The sequence below is a fragment of the Coregonus clupeaformis genome, chromosome 17 (genome assembly GCF_020615455.1).
Source record: "Coregonus clupeaformis isolate EN_2021a chromosome 17, ASM2061545v1, whole genome shotgun sequence".
NCBI lineage: Eukaryota > Metazoa > Chordata > Actinopteri > Salmoniformes > Salmonidae > Coregonus > Coregonus clupeaformis.
Genome location: NC_059208.1, coordinates 12,436,090 through 12,460,599, shown reverse-complemented (window position 1 = coordinate 12,460,599; position 24,510 = coordinate 12,436,090). Strand labels below are relative to the sequence as shown.

The 24,510-nt window shown below is 43.2% G+C and overlaps 1 protein-coding gene across 2 annotated transcripts in view; it reads left to right on the top strand.

Annotated features, from left to right (window-relative positions):
- The first annotated feature begins 6,072 nt into the window (after positions 1-6,072).
- LOC121542150 (mitogen-activated protein kinase kinase kinase 5-like) overlaps positions 6,073-24,510 on the top strand; it is a 39,376-nt gene continuing 20,938 nt past the window's right edge. The window contains exons 1-12 of one of the 2 annotated variants that reach the window (XM_041851640.2): positions 6,073-6,547; positions 6,733-6,872; positions 8,512-8,693; positions 9,002-9,170; positions 18,866-18,972; positions 19,297-19,467; positions 19,911-20,023; positions 20,453-20,612; positions 22,533-22,683; positions 23,049-23,153; positions 23,521-23,573; positions 24,363-24,458. In XM_041851640.2, the coding sequence (XP_041707574.1) occupies positions 6,211-6,547; positions 6,733-6,872; positions 8,512-8,693; positions 9,002-9,170; positions 18,866-18,972; positions 19,297-19,467; positions 19,911-20,023; positions 20,453-20,612; positions 22,533-22,683; positions 23,049-23,153; positions 23,521-23,573; positions 24,363-24,458 (1,784 nt within the window). In that variant the 5' untranslated portion in view covers positions 6,073-6,210. The remainder of the gene's footprint in view (positions 6,548-6,732; positions 6,873-8,511; positions 8,694-9,001; positions 9,171-18,865; positions 18,973-19,296; positions 19,468-19,910; positions 20,024-20,452; positions 20,613-22,532; positions 22,684-23,048; positions 23,154-23,520; positions 23,574-24,362; positions 24,459-24,510) is intronic. The other variant, XM_041851641.2, reaches the window with a different exon arrangement.

Genomic DNA, 24,510 nt, shown 5'->3' with positions numbered 1-24,510 from the left:
CACTATCATTCCACTGTTACTGTAGATCTTAAGATCATTTTCAGAAATAACAATAAAAAAATATTACATATAGCCTAGCGCCTTTAATCTACGATGTATGTTATTAAGATCTACAGTAATAGTGGAATGATAGTGTTTCACAATATTCTTTCCCCCAAAAAATGTATTAGGTCCACACAGAATTGCTTGGAGGCTCACAGCGATATTGGTATCCATAGTACTCCATCAATTAAACAATGTTCAACTCAATACTTCTTATATTCCCCTTAAAATGTTCAGGTGCAAAGTAGTGTCCTGTTTATTAACAGTGAAAGGTGGTTCCCGGTGAATGACAAAATCCAATGAATGAATATTTACATAATCTACAAAGGTATTTACAAAATAAACAGACTCAAAATACAGATTTGAACCTAAATCGAAAACTTAAGCCTTAATCAGGCCTACCCTGCCAAACCAACTATAGCAGGTTGGGGTGTACCAGGCTATGGACAGCCTCCCCACACAGCTCACATACCAGAGCTAGAACATAACTTCAAACACGCTAGAGCAGTGTTTGTCAGAACAGGAGACCAGGAATCTGTCTTTTCACAAAAACTTATAAAGTGTCCAAATGGTTTGGCCTACAAACTATTATGGAAAAATGTGACTCTCACAAACATGATGGTGTTCTCCGTTTTGCTTTATGACCCCCACAAGCTTCACAGGACTCCTCTGTAGCATCCGAAAAGTTTGGGCTACACACTGAGTCTCTCAAGAACAAGTACATGTCAGTTGTTTTGCTCAAGAGGCCCACAAGCCTCAAGACTTGTCTGAAGTTCCCGGCTACCAGTTTAATGAATACATGTTTCATAACAATAGTTCTGCAGGCCAATAGGTGGCAAAAGTATTACTTATGGAGCTGCGCTCCCATTACGCACGGACATTACAGACCAGACATGCAGCTCTGAGACACGCAAACTACAAACACAGGACACATTACAATATGGAAATAAACAAACTTCTTTCTCATCAGTGTAGCAAGTGTTCATGTGCACCTGAACATCGCATCCTCTTGGAGGATTGCAAGATGGTAAATTACTGCATTTAAATATGAAACTGAAATGCGTCACAATGCAACTCGACCAAACATTTCCTCAAAACATAATTAGCCTAGAGCACAGCAAATACCCATGATACTGGCAAAAGAGGAAAAGAACAACAGTATATACACTACCAGTCAAAAGTTTTAGAACACCTACTCATTCAAGGGTTTTTCTTTATTTGTACTATTTTCTACATTGTAGAATAATAGTGAAGACATCAGAACTATGAAATAACACATACTGTATGGAATCATGTAGTAACCAAAATATATTTGAGATTCTTCAAATAGCCACCCTTTGCCTTGATGACAGCTTTGCACACTCTTGGCATTCTCTCAACCAGCTTCATGAGGTAATCACATGGAATGCATTTCAATTAACAGGTGTGCCTTCTTAAAAGTTCATTTGTGGAATTTCTTTCCTTCTTAATGCGTTTGAGCCAATCAGTTGTGTTGTGACAAGGTAGGGGGTATACAGAAGATAGCCCTATTGGGTAAAATACCAAGTCCATATTATGGCAAGAACAGCTCAAATACGCGAAGAGAAATGACAGTCCATCATTACTTTAAGACATGAAGGTCAGTCAATACGGAAAATGTCAAGAACTTTGAAAGTTTCTTCAAGTGCAGTCGCAAAATCCATCAAGCGCTATGATGAAACTGGCTCTCATGAGGACCGCCACAGGAATGGTAGACCCAGAGTTACCTCTACTGCAGAGGATAAGTCCATTAGAGTTACCAGCCTCAGAAATTGCAGCCCAAATAAATGCTTCACAGAGTTCAAGTAACAGACACATCTCAACATCAACTGTTCAGAGGAGACTGTGTGAATCAGGCCTTCATGGTCGAATTGCTGCAAAGAAACCACTACTAAAGGACACCAATAAGAAGAAGAGACTTGCTTGGGCCAAGAAACACAAGCAATGGACGTTAGACCGGTGGGAATTTGTCCTTTGGCCTGGAGTCCAAATTGGAGATTTTTGGTTCCAACCGCCGTGTCTTTGTGTGACGCGGTGTGGGTGAACGGATTATCTCTGCATGTGTATTTCCCACTGTAAAGCATGGAGGAGGAGGTGTTATGGTGTGGGGGTGCTTTGCTGGTGACACTGTCTGTGATTTATTTAGAATTCAAAGCACACTTAACCAGCATGGCTACCACAGCATTCTGCAGCGATACGCCATCCCATCTGGTTTGGGCTTAGTGGGACTATCATTTGTTTTTCAACAGGACAATGACCCAACACACCTCCAGGCTGTGTAAGGGTTATTTTACCAAGAAGGAGCGTGATGGAGTGCTGCATCAGATGACTTGGCCTCCACAATCCCCCGACCTCAACCAATTTGAGATGGTTTGGGATGAGTCGGACCGCAGAGTGAAGGAAAAGCAGCCAACAAGTGCTCAGCATATGTGGGAACTCCTTCAAGACTGTTGGAAAAGCATTCCAGGTGAAGCTGGTTGAGAGAATGCCAAGAGTGTGCAAAGCTGTCATCAAGGCAAAGGGTAGCTATTTGAAGAATATAAAATATAAAATATATTTTTATTTGTTTAACACTTTTTGGGGTTATTTCATAGTTTTGATGTCTTCACTATTATTCTACAATGTAGAAAATAGTAAAAATAAAGAAAAACCCTTGAATGAGTAGGTGTACTTTTGACCGGTAGAGTACATTTAGGATAAATTAATTACTACATGTATGGGGAACATAAACGCGCTAAACAATTTATAAGGGGAATTAAATAATGCAAGTTCGTGACGAGTGCTACAGAGTCAGCTTCCTCACAGATGCCAAGAAGCGGACCTTTAAAATGTTCCTTCCCAAGGCCAGAGACTTGGTTCAAGACTTGGTTTGTCCCCACCCACTGGGGAGCCAGGCCCACCCAATTAGATTGAGCAAAACATATTTTTACTGCTCTTTACTTGTCAGTGTTCCAAACGGGACATTATTTGTCATTTTAACTAAACATCATCAGATAGAATTCATAGCAAGCAGTGCACTGCATGTTTTTGGAACATAAACTGAATTTTGTTCTCTCAGCCACATGGAAAAATGTGTAGATTAACATGTGTAGAATAGCTATAGGCAACATCCGCACTGAGCTAAAGGGTAGAGCTGCCGCTTTCAAGGAGCGGGACTAACACAGACTCTTATAAGAAATCCCACTATGCCCTCCGACGAACCATCAAACAGGCAAAGCGTCAATATAGTACTAAGATTGGATCGTACTACACCGGCTCCAACGCTCGTCGGATGTGGCAGGGCTTGCAAACTATTACAGACTACAAAGGGAAGCACAGCCGCGAGCTGCCCAGTGACACGAGCCTACCAGACGAGCTAAATTACTACTATGCTCGCATCGAGGCAAACAACACTGAAGCATGCATGAGAGCATTTGCTGTTACGGATGACTGTGTGATCACGCTCTCCGTAGCCGATGTGAGTAAGACCTTTAAACAGGTCAACATTCACAAGGCCGCAGGGCCAGACGGATTACCAGGACGTGTACTCCGAGAATGCGCTGACCCACTGGCAAGTGTCTTCACTGACATTTTCAACCTTTCCCTGTCTGAGTCTGTAATAGCAACATGTTTCAAGCAGACCACCATAGTCCCTGTGCCCAAGAACACTAAGGTAACCTGCCTAAATGACTACCGACCCGTAGCACTAACGTCTGTAGCCATGAAGTGCTTTGAAAGGCTGGTCATGGCTCACATCAACACCATTATCCCAGAAACCCTAGACCCAGTCCAATTTGCATACCGCCCCAACAGATCCACAGATGATGCAATCTTTATTGCAACCACACTGCCCTTTCCCACCTGGACAAAAGGAACACCTACGTGAGAATTCTATTCATTGACTACAGCTCAGCGTTCAACACCATAGTGCCCTCAAAGCTCATCACTAAGCTAAGGACCCTGGGTCTAAACACCTCCCTCTGAAATTGGATCCTGGTGACGGGCCGCCCCCAGGTGGTAAGGGTAGGTAACAACACATCTGCCACGCTGATCCTCAACACGGGGGCCCCTCAGGGGTGCATGCTCAGTCCCCTCCTGTACTCCCTGTTCACCCATGACTGCATGGCCAGGCACGACTCCAACACCATCATTAAGTTTGCCGATGACACAGCAGTGGTCGGCTTGATCACTGACAACGATGACACAGCCTATAGGGAGGAGGTCAGAGACCTGGCCGTGTGGTGCCAGGATAACAACCTCTCCCTCAACGTCATCAAGACAAAGGAGATGATTGTGGACTACAGGAAAAAGAAGAGGACCGAGCACACCCCCATTCTCATCGACGGGGCTGTAGTGGAGCAGGTTGAGAGCTTTAAGTTCCTTGGTGTCTACATCACCAACAAATGATCATGGTCCAAACACACCAAGACAGTTGTGAAGAGGGCACTACAAAGTCTATTCCCCTTCAGGAGACTGAAAAGATTTGGCATGGGTCCTCAGATCCTCAAAAAGTTCTACAGCTGCACCATCGAGAGCATCCTGACTGGTTGCATCACTGCCTGGTATGGCAACTGCTCGGCCTCTGACCGCAAGGCACTACAGAGGGTAGTGCGTACGGCCCAGTACATCACTGGGGCCAAGCTTCCTGCCATCCAGGACCACTATACCAGGCGGTGTCAGAGGAAGGCCCTAAAAATTGTCAAAGACTCCAGCCACCCTAGTCATAGACTTTTCTCTCTGCTACCACCGGCAAGAGGTACCGGAGCGCCAAGTCTAGGTCCAAAAGGCTTCTTAACAGCTTCTACCCCCAAGCCATAAGACTACTGAACAGCTAATCAAATGGCTACCAGGACTACTTGCATTGTCGTCGTCCCCCCCCCCACTCTCTGTTTATTATCTATGCATAGTCACTTTAACTCTACCTACATGTACATATTACCTCAATTACCTAAACTAACCTGTGCCCCCTCACATTGACTCTGTACCGGTACCCCCTGTATATAGCCTCCCTACTGTTATTTTACTGCTGCTCTTTAATTATTTTTATTTTTTATTTTTTTACTTATCTATTTTTTTTACTTAACACTTATTTTTCTTAAAACTGCATTATTGGTTAAGGGCTTGTAAGTAAGCATTTCACTCTAAGGTCTACACCTGTTGTATTCGGTGCATGTGACAAATACAATTGTATTTTATTTTATTTATAAAACTGCAGAATTGTAGAACTGTAGAATTACAGGAAATTAGCTTTAAAACAGCAACATTTTCTATCAGCCTCTTAGCAAAATGTAGAATAGCATGAAATTAGTGCGAAGACCCTCCCATTTGTCTGCCCTTTTCTTTCTCTCTGCTCTTGTTTTCCTTAATAGGATCTCAGTGGGAGGAGCTGGGAGGGTCTTCAGTGAATTGGGACACACCTGGACTCGGGTGTGTCCCGGGATAAATACACCTTTTCCCCATATATCTAGGAGAATCCACTCAGACACACTGTTGTTTGTGGTTGTGGCATTTTGGGGCTTATTTGTGTCCGCACCTCTCAACACCCTTCAGTATCACCATCTATGCACGCATCCACTCACTGACACTACTGACTACACACCATAGTTACTTGGATATAGTTTACTTTATTTAATAAATATGTTTGGTATTTCTTTATCTCCGCGTTGTCTCCCTCTTTGTTATGGACTACAAGCCGGTTCGTAACATTAGCTATAAAACTACAAATGTATCTCTCTACCTCATAGCAACATTTCTGCAGGCCCACCCACCAACGAATTTCTGGTTACGCCACTGCGTAGACTGCAGAGGTCGTAGAAGAGCCTCTGTAAATCCAACAGTTCATCTGGGTTAGACATTGGGCGAGTTCGTTTTGCATGGCCCGGTGCCCTTGGTGAGTAGAGGTTTCAGTTAAGGGCCAATGGAATGGTCTAAAATGTACAAACTACGCTGACCCGGGGTACCGGGCCTTGCAAAACGAAATCGCGCATTGCAGCCGGTAAATATGGGAGGGGTTAAAGGAGTGTAGGCAACAGTTCGCGGAATGTAACTGGAGACTAGGGCGAGACGAGACGAGACGAGACGAGACTCACCTGGGGAATTTACAGTTCCAGAGCTGCACTGTCGATGAAAAGTATTCAACACTGGAATATGCGTTCTTGAATATTTGGGGAAATGTATACCACCGAACGCAGGCGTATGAGCCTACGCCTGGACGAGGTCAAGAGAAAGGATCCTGTTTGGGTATCAGCTGGAAGTTTATGGCAGGACCCTTTGGCTATTGAACTCAGCACCTCAAATAAGCACATTATTTCACCCCGGAGCCGGACTAGGGCTGTGGCTGTTGCATACATTGTTATTGAAGATGCATCCCTGCCACAGACAGAAGAGAACTTGTCACTGAAGTGTCTGAAAGAAGCCTGCGCGGACACACACGCGGTGTTCAAAACCATTCCTTTCGAGAGGATATTGCTTGGGACTACTGACATTCTTGATATCTTCTACAATGCAGGCAAGTATAGTCATGTCGACTGTCAGCAAGGCATTGGCCACGCCACACTACCTTATTCTTCTAAATTGTTGTTGGCCAAAAAGTTAGTGTGTGTGTTCTGCACACACAGGTATTTTAAGTGCGTACCTGCGCTGCACGGGTGTTTTCGAATTTCGACACCCAATTTTACCCTTCTCTTTTGACAGATGTGGCAGTGGTGGAAATGAGTGACACTTGCTGCCAGCAGTCCCTCTTCTATCACCTGGGCATGAGAGAGAGCTTCAGCATGACCAATAACATCATCCTATATTGTTACAAGCAGGACAGTGACCTGCAAGCACTCAAGGTACACCCAGGGCATCATGAGAGCTTAAAATTATTATATTATTGATGAAGGACCAAGTGGACCTTTTGCCAGCTCTCTTTGGGGGAAAATTGGGTTGTAAATTAATTTTAGGGTATAAAGAAGTCCCCTCCATTGCCACAGCAATCCCACCACCAGTTGCATAATATTGCCAATAACTACTGCTGTACTTTTAAAAATAAGTATTTGTGTTATATTTTTAGACCTGATTTCTCTGATATAAGTTGATCCTAGGGCTGTTTTCTCTGGATTGTTGAACAACGGTTGAATTGCAGTCTTTTATGGGTTTATAGGTCAATGGATTTCTTTAGGCCTATCAGGCGGATCTGTGTGTTTAGTAGGTATATGTGTTTAGAGCATGATAAAACTCTGGAATGGATAAGGTAGAAAGGTAAATACTCCATAAGTCCTCAAGCAGTGCTCATAACCTCATTTGTATTTATAAAGCTTTTGCAGAGATGTGATTAAGCAAAAACATTTCACAATATTTTAACACATGTTAATACAGTGGTACCAAAGTGAATATTGTATGTTTCTGTTTGCTAATACTGTGCTTCGGTTTGGTCATAATATGTTTATGTATGCTGCGTATACACTACCATTCGATTACAGGCTCAAAATGGCCAGAAACAAATAACTTTCTTCTGAAACTCGTCAGTCTATTGTCTATGAAGGCTATTCCATGCGAGAATTGCCAAGAAACTGAAGATCTCGTACAACGCTGTGTACTACTCCCTTCACAGAACAGCGCAAACTGGCTCTAACCAGAATAGAAAGAGGGGTGGGAGGCCCCGGTGCACGACTGAGCAAGAGGACAAATACATTAGTGTCTAGTTCAAGAAACAGACGCCTCACAGGTCCTCAACTGGCAGCTTCATTAAATAGTACCCGCAAAACACCAGTCTCAACGTCAACAGTGAAGAGGCGACTCCGGGATGCTGACCTTCTAGACAGAGTTGCAAAGAAAAAGTCATATCTCAGACTGGCCAATAAAAATAAAATATTAAGATGGGCTGTTCTGTGAAGGGAGTAGTACACAGCGTTGTACGAGATCTTCAGTTTCTTGGCAATTTCTCGCATGGAATAGCCTTAATTTCTCAGAACAAGTATAGACTGACGAGTTTCAGAAGAAAGTTATTTGTTTCTGGCCATTTTGAGCCTGTAATCGAACCCACAATTGCTGATGCTCCAGATACTAGTCTCAAGAAGGCCAGTTTTATTGCTGCTTTAATCAGCACAACATTTTTCAGCTGTGCTAACATAATTGCAAAAGGGTTTTCTAATGATCAATTAGCCTTTTAAAATGATAAACTTGGATTAGCAAACACAACGTGCCATTGGAACACAGGACTGTTGGTTGCTGATAATGGGCCTCTGTACGCCTATGTAGATATTCCATAAAAAATCTGCCGTTTCCAGCTACAATAGCCATTTACAACATTAACAATGTCTACACTGTATTTCTGATCAATTTGATGTTATTTTAATGGACAAAAAAATTGCTTTTCTTTTGAAAACAAGGACATTTCTAAGTGACCCCAAACTTTTGAACGGTAGTGTAAGTAACACTTGTTTGTGAGAGCTTGTATGTTAATACCCATATGTTTGTCTCTTCCCTCAGGAGCAGTGTGGGAGCTACACGTTCATCCCATATGTAGTGTTGCCACAGGGCAAGGTCTGCGACGCAACGCTCTTAAACGGCATCAAAGAACTGATGCAGCCAAGCTTCCAACTGGAACCCCTCCTCACCCCACTGGTAGAGAGGCTCATCCAACTGCTGGACAATGTGCACGTTCACGCCAGGTCAGCATGTCATGCTACCCACGCTGCATGTCTAATTATTCCATTATGACTCCCTCATTGTGTCTTTCACTTTTACTCTACCAAACTGCTTGGTTCGGTAGCTTGGTTGGGTGGGAGAAATAGCAGCAAATAAACTACAAGGTTAAGCTTGGAAATGCCTAGACTGCCCAACTGCAAATGTCTTTCAGTTAGACATGAGCTATTATCAGTGATTTGTGCAATATACAATATATGCCCCTGGATCAAGAGCAGTTTCAGGGGTTAAGTGCCTCGCTTAAGGGTACAACTGACTCTTGTACCCTTACTAGTGAGTACTTCCGGGAGTCCATCCGGAATGAGATCCGCACGGCCCGGGAGCGCTTCAGTGGCCAGGAGTTGAGTCAGGAGCTGGGCCGCATCCAGAAGCGCCTGGACACGGTGGAGCTGCTCAGCCCAGACATCATCATGAACCTACTGCTGTCGTACCGGGACGTCCAGGTGGGCTTAGCTATGGGAGGGAGGGACAGGGACATGGGTCATGTTCATTAGGTTACACTGTAGCAAAGTGTTGTGTAATGGAAAATGAAAATGAGCACTTCTTATCAGATAGGTCCAGGTAGTCCCTACCATTTGGTGCCTAATGAACACGACCCAGGGCTCAGTGGTACTGTGTTTGCCAGTGTCAAGACTTCCCTTGTTTATGTTTGCTGGCTGTTGTGTTTGGGCAGTAGATTCTTTAGCATGGGCTCACTTTTATGACTGTGGAATGCTTCTGTGGTGCCTGTTTTAAACTGAGAATTGGCGATATGACGTTTCCACGAGCAGCAAAATGAATCACACATATTGCAGATCAGCGTGATGCAAGACAGTTAACTCATACAGAGTAACTGCTGCAATGTGATAGCTGCGGGACCAAAACAGCTGAGAAGTTTAGCCTCGTGCCTCATACTTTTAGTTGTTGTGGAAATTGGCCCAACTCTGCAGTTTACTTCGTGCATCGCTAAATCTACCTTTAAAACCTGTGTGTTAGTTTGGTGGATCTACAGCATGACGGTTGACTACCTTCACTGAAACATTAATGCTCTTTGTCTGCAAACAAAAATACTAATATACAGCGGGGGAAAAAAGTATTTAGTCAGCCACCAATTGTGCAAGTTCTCCCACTTAAAAAGATGAGAGAGGCCTGTAATTTTCATCATAGGTACACGTCAACTATGACAGACAAATTGAGGAAAAAAAATCCAGAAAATCACATTGTAGGATTTTTAATGAATTTATTTGCAAATTATGTTGGAAAATAAGTATTTGGTCACCTACAAACAAGCAAGATTTCTGGCTCTCACAGACCTGTAACTTCTTCTTTAAGAGGCTCCTCTGTCCTCCACTCGTTACCTGTATTAATGGCACCTGTTTGAACTTGTTATCAGTATAAAAGACACCTGTCCACAACCTCAAACAGTCACACTCCAAACTCCACTATGACCAAGACCAAAGAGCTGTCAAAGGACACCAGAAACAAAATTGTAGACATGCACCAGGCTGGGAAGACTGAATCTGCAATAGGTAAGCAGCTTGGTTTGAAGAAATCAACTGTGGGAGCAATTATTAGGAAATGGAAGACATACAAAACCACTGATAATCTCCCTCGATCTGGGGCTCCACGCAAGATCTCACCCCGTGGGGTCAAAATGATCACAAGAACGGTGAGCAAAATCCCAGAACCACATGGGGGGACCTAGTGAATGACCTGCAGAGAGCTGGGACCAAAGTAACAAAGCCTACCATCAGTAACACACTACGCCGCCAGGGACTCAAATCCTGCAGTGCCAGACGTGTCCCCCTGCTTAAGCCAGTACATGTCCAGGCCCGTCTGAAGTTTGCTAGAGTGCATTTGGATGATCCAGAAGAGGATTGGGAGAATGTCAGATGAAACCAAAATAGAACTTTTTGGTAAAAACTCAACTCGTCGTGTTTGGAGGACAAAGAATGCTGAGTTGCATCCAAAGAACACCATACCTACTGTGAAGCATGGGGGTGGAAACATCATGCTTTGGGGCTGTTTTTCTGCAAAGGGACCAGGACGACTGATCCGTGTAAAGGAAAGAATGAATGGGGCCATGTATCGTGAGATTTTGAGTGAAAACCTCCTTCCATCAGCAAGGGCATTGAAGATGAAACGTGGCTGGGTCTTTCAGCATGACAATGATCCCAAACACACCGCCCGGGCAACGAAAGAGTGGCTTCGTAAGAAGCATTTCAAGGTCCTGGAGTGGCCTAGCCAGTCTCCAGATCTCAACCCCATAAAAAATATTTGGAGGGAGTTGAAAGTCCGTGTTGCCCAGCGACAGCCCCAAAACATCACTGCTCTAGAGGAGATCTGCATGGAGGAATGGGCCAAAATACCAGCAACAGTGTGTGAAAACCTTGTGACGACTTACAGTAAACGTTTGACCTGTGTCATTGCCAACAAAGGGTATATAACAAAGTATTGAGAAACTTTTGTTATTGACCAAATATTTATTTTCCACCATAATTTGCAAATAAATTCATTAAAAATCCTACAATGTGATATTCTGGATTTTCTTTTTCTCATTTTGTCTGTCATAGTTGACGTGTACCTATGATGAAAATTACAGGCCTCTCTCATCTTTTTTAATGGGAGAACTTGCACAATTGGTGGCTGACTAAATACTTATTTCCCCCACTGTAAAGGGGATTGAATGCTAACAATGATTAGATATACTCCTCTTATCGGGGATTCTCAGTTGTAGGAAAGAGCACTGTCTATTAGGGTTGGGCGATATTACTATAGTATCGGATATCGAAGGTGATTGACAGCCATCGTCGATGGTGATGACATCATGATGTGATGGACAATGTATAGCCTATTTCAACTTGATTGGCACTATGCAGTAAGAGCTGACCGGGCAGCCCACAGCAGGGCCATGCCAAGTGGCCTATTTCTGTGCTATAGCCTGCATAACCTATTTCAATAAATATGTTATAAACAATTTACAGAATGCAAAAGAACAATGTAGACAGAGCTAAGATTTTCACCAAAGCGGCGCAAAATGTCCTGTCAGAAAACACATTTTTCTCTCTCAATGTCGGATGATCTGGACATATAGCCGAAGCCTATACATTTTTTAAATAGTGGACAATCCATTGTCTAATTATTTTAAAAGCCTAATTTAGTATTTTCTCTCCATTTGATATGAATATGAGTTCAGTTTTATGCATGCTGGCTTTCTCCAGCCTCCTCCCGCCGCTCTATTTCATGATCAAACAATTTCAACATTTATTTAACGGAGTTCTCAGACAGTTGTTTTTGAATAACCTTAAAACAAGATAGGCCTAAGGTAATAATGAGAGGTAGAACAAACAATAGCAAGATAGAAAAATAGAATGAGTAGTTTGAAAAACCTTACAGTTGAGCAAAGCTTAGTCTAAAGCAGGGGTGTCAAACTCATTTTAGCTCAGGGGCCACATGGAGGAAAATCTATTCCCAAGTGGGCCGGACCGGTAAAATCATGGTGTGTGTATATATATATAACTTAAAAACAACAACTTCAGATAGTTTTCTTTGTTTTAATACGATCAACATAAAACATAAAGCTGGAGCCTGAGGACAGTGTGTCCAAAATAGTACAAGCACAACATCACTATTAATCATAAAACACCTCAAGTTTATTTGAAAATTCTAAAGAAAAAGAACACACAAACACACAATGCCTCAGTGATTCACAGAACTGTTTCACACATCACAGAACTATATCAGGGTGTCATTTCTCAGGCAGAAATGTAGATACAAATAATGAAATCCTGTTCCCCAAACAAGTGCAAGAACCACAGAGTCAAGAATAGGTTAAATATACAAATAATATAAAATCAATTAAAAACAATAGCACATCAACATAAAAACATATAAACATAAAGCTGGAGCCTGAGGACAGTGTGTCCAAAAGCACAACATCACTATTAATCATAAAACATTATGATTAATATTCTGAGGACAAAGAACACACAAACACACAATGCCTCAGTGATTCACAGAAGTATATCACAGATCACAGAACTATATCAGGGTGTCTCATGCAGCACTTTAAGTGGGGTTGCATAGTTTATTTGACTCCTGATACCTGGCGTCTTTTAGCTTTCACCAGCGCATCAATATCAGGCGTCACATCCTGAGTGGCAGCCAACTTCAGGATGTGATTCAAGTGCTTGTGCGTGAGCCTTGAGCGCAGCTTTGTTTTATTTATGCTCATTACAGAGAACTTGCTCACAAAGATATGTGGTTCCAAACATGCACAACAGTTTTGCAGCGAGGGCTGTCAAGTTGGGGTAACCTGGCAAGAGATTCTGATAAAATGTGTCCAAGCCAGCTGCGGCAAATTTGCCCTTCAAATCCGAGTCACACTGCAAGTCTATTATTTCAAGTTGGATGCTGACGGGCAAATCAAAGGGATTCACGGTGAATGGCGAGCAAAAAACTTTGAAGTCTTTCTCCAGTTCACCAAAAATCTGAAAGCGTTGCTCAAACTCCCGTAACAGTCCCGTTATTTTATCTTTGAACCGCTTCATGTCTGCCACATGTTGGGTCGCGCACACATTTTTCAGACAGGGGAAGTGAGCTGCATCACCACCGGCGAGTTGCGTCTCCCACAATGACAGCTTCAACTTGAAAGAACGTATGCTGTCATAATACTGCGTGACAACTTTGTTGCGCCCTTGCAGCTGTTTGTTCAAGTTATTCAGGTGCTCTGTAACATCCACCATAAATGCAAGGTCCTGCATCAATTCTGCGGAATGAAATTCTAACACTGGTTTGCCCTTTTCTTCCATGAACTGTTCAATTTCTTCTCGTAAATCAAAGAAACGCCTCAGCACAGCACCTCAGCTTAACCATCTTACCTCAGTGTGGTATGGCAGGCTATAGATGTGGTCTTTCTCTCTGAGAAGGCTGTCAAACTGACCGTGATTCAGGCTTCTGGATCGGAGGAAATTAACAGTTTGGATGACCACCTTCATGACGTTACACAAAGCCTCCTGGTGCAAAATACAGTGAAAAGTCCAAAAATCACGTCCTCCATTTGCAGATTGCACTTTCTCTCTGAACTTTGTCACAACGCCTGCTTTTTTCCCGATCATTGAGTGCGCACCATCTGTAGCCAGGCTGACAGCGCGGGACCAGTCCACTCCAACCCTGTCCAGCGCGCCGACGAGTGCGGTGAAAATATCAGCTGCTGTCGTTGTATCTGTCATCGGCACCAACTCCACAAACTCCTCGGTGACGGTCAATGTGTCATCAACTCCGCGGATGAAAATGGCCAGTTGTGCAACATCTGTAATGTCCGTGCTTTCATCAATTGCAACCGAAAACGCAATAAATGACTACTTTTTGCTTCAACTGGCTGTTCAAATCCACTGAAAGATCGAAAATTCTGTCTGCAACTGTGTTTCTTGTCAGGCTGATATTTGCAAAAGCCTGGCGCTTTTCAGGGCACACAATCTCCGCTGCCTTCATCATGCATGTTTTTACAAATTCACCCTCACTAAATGGTTTTGAAGCCACTGCGATTTCAATAGCAATGAGGTAGCTAGCTTTCACTGCAGCGTCACTGTCTCGGATGTGAGTAAACACAGACTGCTGTTTCTTCAGACCCGCCAACAGTTCATTCACCTTCTCTCTTCTCCGCTGTCCTTGAAAGTTGTCATATTTGTCGGCATTAAGACTCACATAGTGGCGACGAAGGTTATATTCTTTCAGCACTGCAAAATGCTGTGAACACACCAAACATACAGCTTTCCCATTCAATTCTGTGAATAAATAGGAGGATGACACTCTGCGTCCACTTTTCTCTTTTTTGACAGAGACATATTGGGGCAATGAGGGTGCCAAAGCACATAATGTTAAAAGTAGAAGCCGTAATAAATATCGCAGGCAAATCAAAGTAGCTCATCCGGACTGGCTGCACTTGCTTGACCTACTTGCTCTGCCCCGGTATAAACAGTTTGCTTGCTTAACACAATTGCTATTGCGCCATCCAGTGGACGCAATTGGAACAGCAGTTTATTTTATTGTAAAATTGCAGCGCATTTTTATACTTTACAAAATCATCTCGCGGGCTGGATTAAACCCGTTTGCGGGCCTGATGCGGGCCGGACGTTTGACACCCCTGGTCTAAAGTAAATGATTCATCCCTCCTACTTGCCGTTGCGAACCAAACGGCCAAAGGCCAAATCCTACTAATTAAAATAGCCTATCAAAAGCATTAGTAGGTTATAAAGAATATTTCCCAAGTAGGCCATACTAATAAAGTGTTTTAATGTCCTAAAGTTAAAGCTTTCAAATGGGAACAGTCAGTGTATAGGTCATTTTCTATAACAGATTATTTTGAATGGCAAATATTACAGGCAAGAAGAAGTGAAACTGAGCAAACAATATTCTGATGGAAAAATCTAATGAGAAGTCAAAAGGAAACTTACAGCTGAGCAAAGCTTATGAAAGAAATGATGTGTAGAGTAGGCCTACAGTGAGGGAAAAAAGTATTTGATCCCCTGCTGATTTTGTACGTTTGCCCACTGACAAAGACATGACCAGTCTATAATTTTAATGGTAGGTTTATTTGAACAGTGAGAGACAGAATAACAACAAAAAAATCCAGAAAAAACGCATGTCAAAAATGTTATAAATTGATTTGCATTTTAATGAGGGAAATAAGTATTTGACCCCTCTGCAAAACATGACTTAGTACTTGGTGGCGAAACCCTTGTTGGCAATCACAGAGGTCAGATATTTCTTGTAGTAGTGCACACATCTCAGGAGGGATTTTGTCCCACTCCTCTTTGCAGGTCTTCTCCAAGTCATTAAGGTTTCGAGGCTGACGTTTGGCAACTCGAACCTTCAGCTCCCTCCACAGATTTTCTATGGGATTAAGTTCTGGAGACTGGCTAGGCCACTCCAGGACCTTAATGTGCTTCTTCTTGAGCCACTCCTTTGTTGCCGTGGCCGTGTGTTTTGGGTCATTGTCATGCTGGAATACCCATCCACGAACCATTTTCAATGCCCTGGCTGAGGGAAGGAGGTTCTCACCCAAGATTTGACGGTACATGGCCCCGTCCATCGTCCCTTTGATGCGGTGAAGTTGTCCTGTCCCCTTAGCAGAAAAACACCCCCAAAGCATAATGTTTCCACCTCCATGTTTGACAGTGGGGATGGTGTTCTTGGGGTCATAGGCAGCATTCCTCCTCCTCCAAACATGGCGAGTTGAGTTGATGCCAAAGACCTCGATTTTGGTCTCATCTGACCACAACACTTTCACCCAGTTCTCCTCTGAATCATTCAGATGTTCATTGGCAAACTTCAGACGGGCCTGTATATGTGCTTTCTTGAGCAGGGGGGACCTTGCGGGCGCTGCAGGATTTCAGTCCTTCACGGCGTAGTGTGTTACCAATTGTTTTCTTGGTGACTATGGTCCCAGCTGCCTTGAGATCATTGACAAGATCCTCCCGTGTAGTTCTGGGCTGATTCCTCACCGTTCTCATGATCATTGCAACTCCACGAGATGAGATATTGCATGGAGCCCCAGGCCGAGGGAGATTGACAGTTATTTTGTGTTTCTTCCATTTGCGAATAATCGCACCAACTGTTGTCACCTTCTCAACAAGCTGCTTGGCGATGGTCTTGTAGCCCATTCCAGCCTTGTGTAGGTCTACAATCTTGTCCCTGACATCCTTGGAGAGCTCTTTGGTCTTGGCCATGGTGGAGAGTTTGGAATTTGATTGCTCCTGTGGACAGGTGTCTTTTATACAGGTAACAAGCTGAGATTAGGAGCACTCCCTTTAAGAGTGTGCTCCTAATCTCAGCTCGTTACCTGTATAAAAGACACTTGGTAGCCAGAAATCTTTCTGATTTGAGAGGGGGTCAAATACTTATTTCCCTCATTAAAATGCAAATGAATTTATACAATTTTTGACATAATAATAATAATATGCGTTGTTCTGGATTTTTTTTGTTGTTATTCTGTCTCTCACTGTTCAAATAAACCTACCATTAAAATTATAGACTGATCATGTCTTTGTCAGTGGGCAAACTTTCAAAATCAGCAGGGGATCAAATACTTTTTCCCTCACTGTATTTCAATAGCCTATTATTAGCAATGTATAGAACCTACCTACAACGTATAGAAGCCTAGGCTTAATAAGAGAGGAAGATTAGGCAAAAATGCAAATCATTGAATAATTATCCAGTTCTTGGGACAGCAGAGTTGCGTACAACCCATAACCCTTTTTTATAACTCATTAAAAAAAAATATATATATATATATATTATATATACAGTGGGGAGAACAAGTATTTGATACACTGCCGATTTTGCAGGTTTACCTACTTACAAAGCATGTAGAGGTCTGTAATTTTTATCATAGGTACACTTCAACTGTGAGTTGTTATTTTTAAGTAATTAATTTGCATTTTCTTGCATGACATAAGTATTTGATACATCAGAAAAGCAGAACTTAATATTTGGTACAGAAACCTTTCTTTGCAATTACAGAGATCATACATTTCCTGTAGGTTTTGACAAGGTTTGCACACACTGCAGCAGGGATTTTGGCCCACTCCTCCATACAGACCTTCTCCAGATCCTTCAGGTTTCGGGGCTGTCGCTGGGCAATACGGACTTTCAGCTCCCTCCAAAGATGTTCTATTGGGTTCAGGTCTGGAGACTGGCTAGGCCACTCCAGGACCTTGATGCTTCTTACGGAACCACTCCTTAGTTGCCCTGGCTGTGTGTTTCGGGTCGTTGTCATGCTGGAAGACCCAGCCACGACCCATCTTCAATGCTCTTACTGAGGGAAGGAGGTTGTTGGCCAAGATCTCACGATACATGGCCCCATCCATCCTCCCCTCAATACGGTGCAGTCGTCCTGTCCCCTTTGCAGAAAAGCATCCCCAAAGAATGATGTTTCCACCTCCATGCTTCACGGTTGGGATGGTGTTCCTGGGGTTGTACTCATCCTTCTTCTTCCTCCAAACACGGCGTGTGGAGTTTAGACCAAAAAGCTCTATTTTTGTCTCATCAGACCACATGACCTTCTCCCATTCCTCCTCTAGATCATCCAGATTGTCATTGGAAAACTTCAGATGGGCCTGGACATGCGCTGGCTTGAGCAGGGGGACCTTGCGTGTGCTGCAGGATTTTAATCCATGACGGCGTAGTGTGTTACTAATGGTTTTCTTTGAGACTGTGGTCCCAGCTCTCTTCAGGTCATTGACCAGGTCCTGCCGTGTAGTTCTGGGCTGATCCCTCACCTTCCTCATGATCATTGATACCCCACGAGGTGAGATCTTGCATGGAGCCCCAGACCAAGGGTGATTGACCGTCATCTTGAACTTCTTCCATTTTCTAATAATTGCGCCAACAGTTGTTGCCTTCTCACCAAGCTGCTTGCCTATTGTCCTGTAGCCCATCCCAGCCTTGTGCAGGTCTACAATTTTATCCCTGATGTCCTTACACAGCTCTCTGGTCTTGGCCATTGTGGAGAGGTTGGAGTCTGTTTGAGTGTGTGGACAGGTGTCTTTTATACAGGTAACGAGTTCAAACAGGTGCAGTTAATACAGGTAATAAGTGGAGAACAGGAGGGCTTCTTAAAGAAAAACTAAAAGGTCTGTGAGACCCGGAATTCTTACTGGTTGGTAGGTGATCAAATACTTATGTCATGCAATAAAATGCAAATTAATACTTAAATATCATACAATGTGATTTTCTGGATTTTTGTTTTAGATTCCGTCTCTCACAGTTGATGTGTACCTATGATAAAAATTACAGACCTCTACATGCTTTGTAAGTAGGAAAACCTGCAAAATCGGCAGTGTATCAAATACTTGTTCTCCCCACTGTATATATATATATATATATTTGGGTTGGCCAATAGAGGAGTTATTAATTTTATATCACAATTTTTAATGGCTACTTAATCACGATAGAACAAAGGTTGACATCGCCCAACCCTACATGCATGTATTACAAGTACTGCAGGGGTTAAATTAAATCAATTTTGAGGGAATGTCTATTAAAAATGTTAAAGGTGTGTGTAGCCATGCCTAATTTTATAATGCATTGAAATCAGAGATGTTATTATAATGTTGATGAAGGGTTTTCTATAATCCAGTCCTCTTTCTGACTTCAGGACTACGATGCCATTATCAAACTGGTAGAGACCCTGAACAACTTGCCCATGTGCTTGGTGGCAGCCCAGCAGAATATCAAATTTCACTACATATTTGCTTTAAACAGGTACCATTGTTGCTCCATTTGTGTATTGCGCACATATTCTGTTTGACCGATAGTCTTTCACATTATATCATAGAAGGAAATAATGTGTATACAACACTAAATGGGTTAAAGCCAACCCCCATTTTAACACTTAATTAGTGGGCTTGCTGAAAGCACACTACTGTTTTTCCCTATCTTTATGATTTTAGACGGCTGAAGCAAGCACACAGATTTTCTTCAAGAATTGTACTAGTTGTCACACAACACTTTAACTTGCAGCACAACACAGGCTGTTAATTCTCAGGATTCCATCTGTCATAATGTTTCCTAATCTTTGACCTCCAGGAGGAATCGTCCAGGTGACCGTGCCAAGGCCCTGGAAGTGATTCTGCCCATTGTGGAGTCAAGTGGCAGGGTGGCGTCGGACGTGCACTGCCTCTGTGGCCGTATCTACAAAGACATGTTCATGAGCTCTGGCTTTAAAGACCATCGCAGTCGAGACCAGGCCTGCTACTGGTGAGACACACCATTACGGTGTCCATATTAGTACAGCCTTAGAGTCACAAGGAGTTGGTGTCAAAGGCACTCGGACTTGTCAGTCGTCCTAATATGCAAACCGTATGCACAGCATCCCTTCACTCACTCCAGTCAAGTCCTCCTTACTAGGGCTCTACATCAGTCTATGTTATGTTATCCCTTTGAGTTCCCTCCATCCTTTCAGTTATACTTTACTTGAATCCTCTGTCATAAAGGCTACATAATACTGTTAGAATAAAGACATAGCAGATGGCATAAACAGTCATGACACCTGGTGTCAGGCTTATGACAACTGACACATCTGATACTATATGATACACTGTTATTAAACAAATCATTGCTTAGGTCAGCTCATTGACTAGGCAGCAATATGTATTAATTAATTAATCCATTTTAATCTCCATTCATGGATTCTCCCCCAGGTACGGCAAAGCCTTCGAGACAGAGCCAACCCTTCACTCCAGCATCAACAACGTTGTCCTCTTGATGGCTGCCGGCCACGAATTTGACACCTCCATCGAGCTGCGCAAAATAGGTACCTTGTTCTCACTGACACTCCACTGCCCTGAATCAGTGGCCTGTCAAAGGGAACTGCTGTGTTTTGTTTGATTGCTTAAGTAAACTACAATTGCCTTATATTTTTATCTATGCCTGTGATCAACCGCAGTGAGTGTGGGCTAATTGTTGGTGCAGTTGTACTCCCTGCCAATCACTATCATCATTACTAACAGCCTGCATAAGGACACTAAATAATTACACCCCTACATTATTTATCAATGCATGCCACTGTTATTCTATTTGGGATTCTGTGCCATGTCATGTCTCTTTTTGTTGTTTGTTACATTTTGATTCCATACTGTTAGACTGAAACTATAACTATATTAATAATATTCTCACTATCTAACCTGTGTCTGTCTGTCTGTTTGCGCCCATCTGTGTGTGTGTTTGTTGTGTGTGTATCCAGGCGTGACCCTGAGCAGCCTGCTGGGGAGGAAGGGCAGCTTGGAGAAGATGCAGGACTACTGGGACGTAGGCTTCTACCTGGGAGCCAGCATCCTGGCCAACGAACACAGGAAGGTCATCGAGGCTTCAGAAAAACTCTACCGGCTCAATGCACCCATGTGGTGAGAGGAGTCACAGTTCATCTTGTCAAATCCTATGGTCATTGTCACTACAAACATTCAAGACGGCACAAACAGATCTGGGACTAGGCTAACAGTAGCAGGCATTCTTGATGTGAAATATATGAGCATATTCTAACAGATTCTTCAATAACACTGATGTTTATATGAACCTTGTTTTTGAGATTGATCTGATTAGAAACCAGGATGAGAGGGCACATTTCAAAATATCCTGTTAAAGGGGCCCGCACAGGCATCTAGATTACCATGTAAAATAGACTTGTATATTTTTACCGATTTTAGAAATGCTTAGAATTTGAGAATTTTCTCTCATGTCTAACTATCAGTAAGGCTGAAAAGACAGGCTGAGTGTGCGGGGAGCTAATAGGCTGAGTGGGGGGGAGCTCACCTTGACTGACAGTTCTTTGAAATACTTTTGTCAAGCAACTTGGACATAATGAGCCGTTGTGCAGTGAGATCATGAAGTTAGCTAGCTAGTTCATCTTGGACAATTTCAGTTGAAACTGGGCAGGTTGAGGTCTGGGTACGCCTCATAAAATATTTATGTTGACTGCCAGACCATGTTCATAAACCATGACTATCAATGATGTCAAGATCTCCCATTTGGCATGTCTCTTCTGTTGCAGTTTGCAGCAGCACTGACAGATATGTTGATGTGACAACTGTGTCTGAGTTTTGAACGACACTTCCCCCCCCCCCTTTTGTTCCATGCTGGCTGAAGAACTAGCTAGCCAGTAACTAGCGAACACCAGACACAGATGAAAGGGGAAAGTATCTTTGCCATAGATGAATGTCTTCCTCTCTCCCTCCCCTCCCGGAGGACCTGAGTCCTAGGACCTTGCCTCAGGACTACCTGGCCTGATGACTCCTTGCTGTCCCCAGTACACCTGGTCGTGCTGCTGTTCCAGTTTCAACTCTTCTGCCTGCGGCTATGGAACCCTGACCTGTTCACCGGTTGTGCTACCTTGTCCCAGACCTGCTGTTTTCAACTCTCTCTCTACCGCGCCTGCTATTTCAACCTCTAAATGCTATGAAAAGACAAGTGACATTTACTCCTGATGTACTGACCTGTTGCAACCTCTACAACCACTGTGATTATTATTTGACCCTGCTGGCCATCTATGAACGGTTTGAACATCTTGGAGAAAAATCTGGCCTTAATGGCCATGTACTGTTATAATCTCTACCCGGCACAGCCAGAAGGGGACTGGCCACCCCTCAGAACCTGGTTCCTCTCTAGGTTTCTTCCTAGGTTTCTGCCTTTCTAGGGAGTTTTTCCTAGCCACCATGCTTCTACATCTGCATTGCTTGCTGTTTGGGGTTTTGGGCTGGGTTTCTGTATAGCACTTTGAGACATCTGCTGATGTAAAAAGGGCTTTATAAATACATTTGATTGATTGATAGGAGAAACCTGTAATTTGATGTCACCCTGCAGTGGAATTTTGGCAACAGTAGACTAGCTAGCTATGTAAACCACACCCCTCTGCGAACACACCTTCTGTGCTGATGGTTACGAGGCGGTACTTATTTAAATTAGGTAAGAGAATAAGTTAACCATTGGTGTATTAAAATGAGGGCTTTGTGATGTCACACGAAGCCCTAAATAATCCCGCCATCTGAATTCAAGTTTTTGACATGGGGAGGGGACCAGTAACTTTATGATCAGACTTGATCAATATACCAGCAACAGCCATTTTTCATACTTTGGTCATCCTACTTTGATCTGGTTTCATCCATTTGATGAAAAACTTGATTTTGACTATGCGGGACCTTTAATGTTAAATATACTGTCCATTTAGAGGACCCCTTTCCCCTAAGCAAAAGTTTGGTATGGCCTCTTTAAGGTCAATGTTTTGAACTTTATTTTGATATTCAAATACTTATTTGCATCTTTCTTTTGAGGTATGTGGGCTCGATCATGGAGACGTACATCTTGTACCGTCAGTTCACCAAGCCCCCAGAGGTGAAACCTGCTAAACAGGAGACTGTGGACTTCTGGATGGAGCTGATGCTGCAAGCCTGCAAGCCCACTGTTTCCACTGACCGCTGCCCAGTAAGACCTCACCACAGCTCCCAGTACATTCAGCTTTATTTAGTTAGAGCATAGCAGCATGTTGCTAAGACACACTGTCAGACTCCACCACTCCCAGTACTCCCAGTTCCTCAAACCCACATTGCTTTGTGAGACCTCAATAGATTCTCTCTGTCTAGTATATAACAGTTCTGGGCGTTCAAATGCAGTGCAGTAAAAAACATTTGCTTTAACATGGATTTAACTGCACCGTCAGGGGCCTATTTTACATTACATGGTTAGATAATTGTAACAATGTACAGTACCTTTCTGCAGCAAAAGTATTTGGAAAAGTAACCTTTTAATGCCAAGAACTGTTATCACCATTAACCATTGCCGTTCCTCAGGTTCTGATCCTGGAGCCGACCAAAGTGTTGCAGCCCACCATAGTGTGTGTGAGTGAGGAGGATGACAGCTGCACGGTTCAGCTCCACCACATCACACCCCTAAAGGTACAGACCATGTTTGACAATGACCATAAGAGTTGGCTATACAGCACAAGCAGATCTGGGACCAGCTAAACAGACCCCCTAGATATTTAACTACTGAGTTATACTGTACAGGTCTACAGTTTTCAACCTATCAAGACATTAAAAGTGGTTAAACAGGAATGGTGTGAGACAGAATGGTGTATTTAACCAGAATAGGCGTGGAGTGTTTTCATAACAGCACCACGTCGGTGAGGGGAAAGAAGATATGCCTCATCGCCTGAGGAGGGTACGTGTGCGCCTGCGTGTGTGTGCAGGCGCGTGCATACTTTGTGTGTTTAGACTGTTGAGTGAGCATTTTGAACAGTCTGCCATGTCTTCCCTTCCATAGAAAGGCCAGAAAGCCCAGTGGACTTTCCCAGCCTCGCAAATCCGGGGAGTGAGGTACGGTAACAGACAGTACAGAGTGTGCTAACATTTCTAGGCTAAGTTCCTGGCCCTGTGATGCATGTCGTGTTCAGGCCTGCAGCCCATACACATCACCAGGGCTAGTCTAACAGACCTAAGTTCAAATACTATTTGAAATCTTTCAGCGTTTGCTTTAGCCTGCCTGGACTTCCAGATGGGCGGAGTTTGCAGGTTTGCGACTACTCTATTGGTTCCATTGTGCCAGGCAAGCTCAATCAAGCCCAGCTAAAGGATTTGAAAGGATTTCAAATAGTATTTGAATTCAGCTTGATGTCTACTGAGTCTATACACTTTAACTGTCTGGTGGACTTGGCCACTGGCCATCAAGGCGTCTTTGTCTGTGCTGTTTTCAAAGACTGTGACTGTGACTGTGTGTGTGTGTGTGTGTGTGTGTGTGTGTGTGTCAGTGTCTGTTTGGCTGTGGATCAATATCACTGTGTGCTTTACCCTTGTTTTGCCTACCGAACTGCCTCCAGGGCAGTTTCCTTTCAGTTTATATTTGCAACACTATCACCTGGTGGCTTCAAACGTATCAGTATTTCAACTCTACACGAGATAGAAAGAAAACGTTATTCTCTGAATTGGAGTGCCCCATATTGAATGTGTTATTATGGGCTTTTCTTATCCTTATTTATATTCCCTTAACTTTGTTTGCCTGCATTGGTATTTTGAGTATACTTGTTGTTATTTCATTGTGGTGCCGCTGTCAGCTTTGAAGTGTTGAGTAGTTCCTAATCCCCCACTTTAACCTTTTGACCTGTTCAGTGTTTCAAAGTTTGACGAGCGTAGCTGCTTCCTGTATGTCCTGGAGAACTCAGATGACTTCCAACTCTGCTTTCCCAGTGAGCTGCATTGTAAAGGGTGAGTCACACACACTTGCACATACACACACACACACACACACACACACACA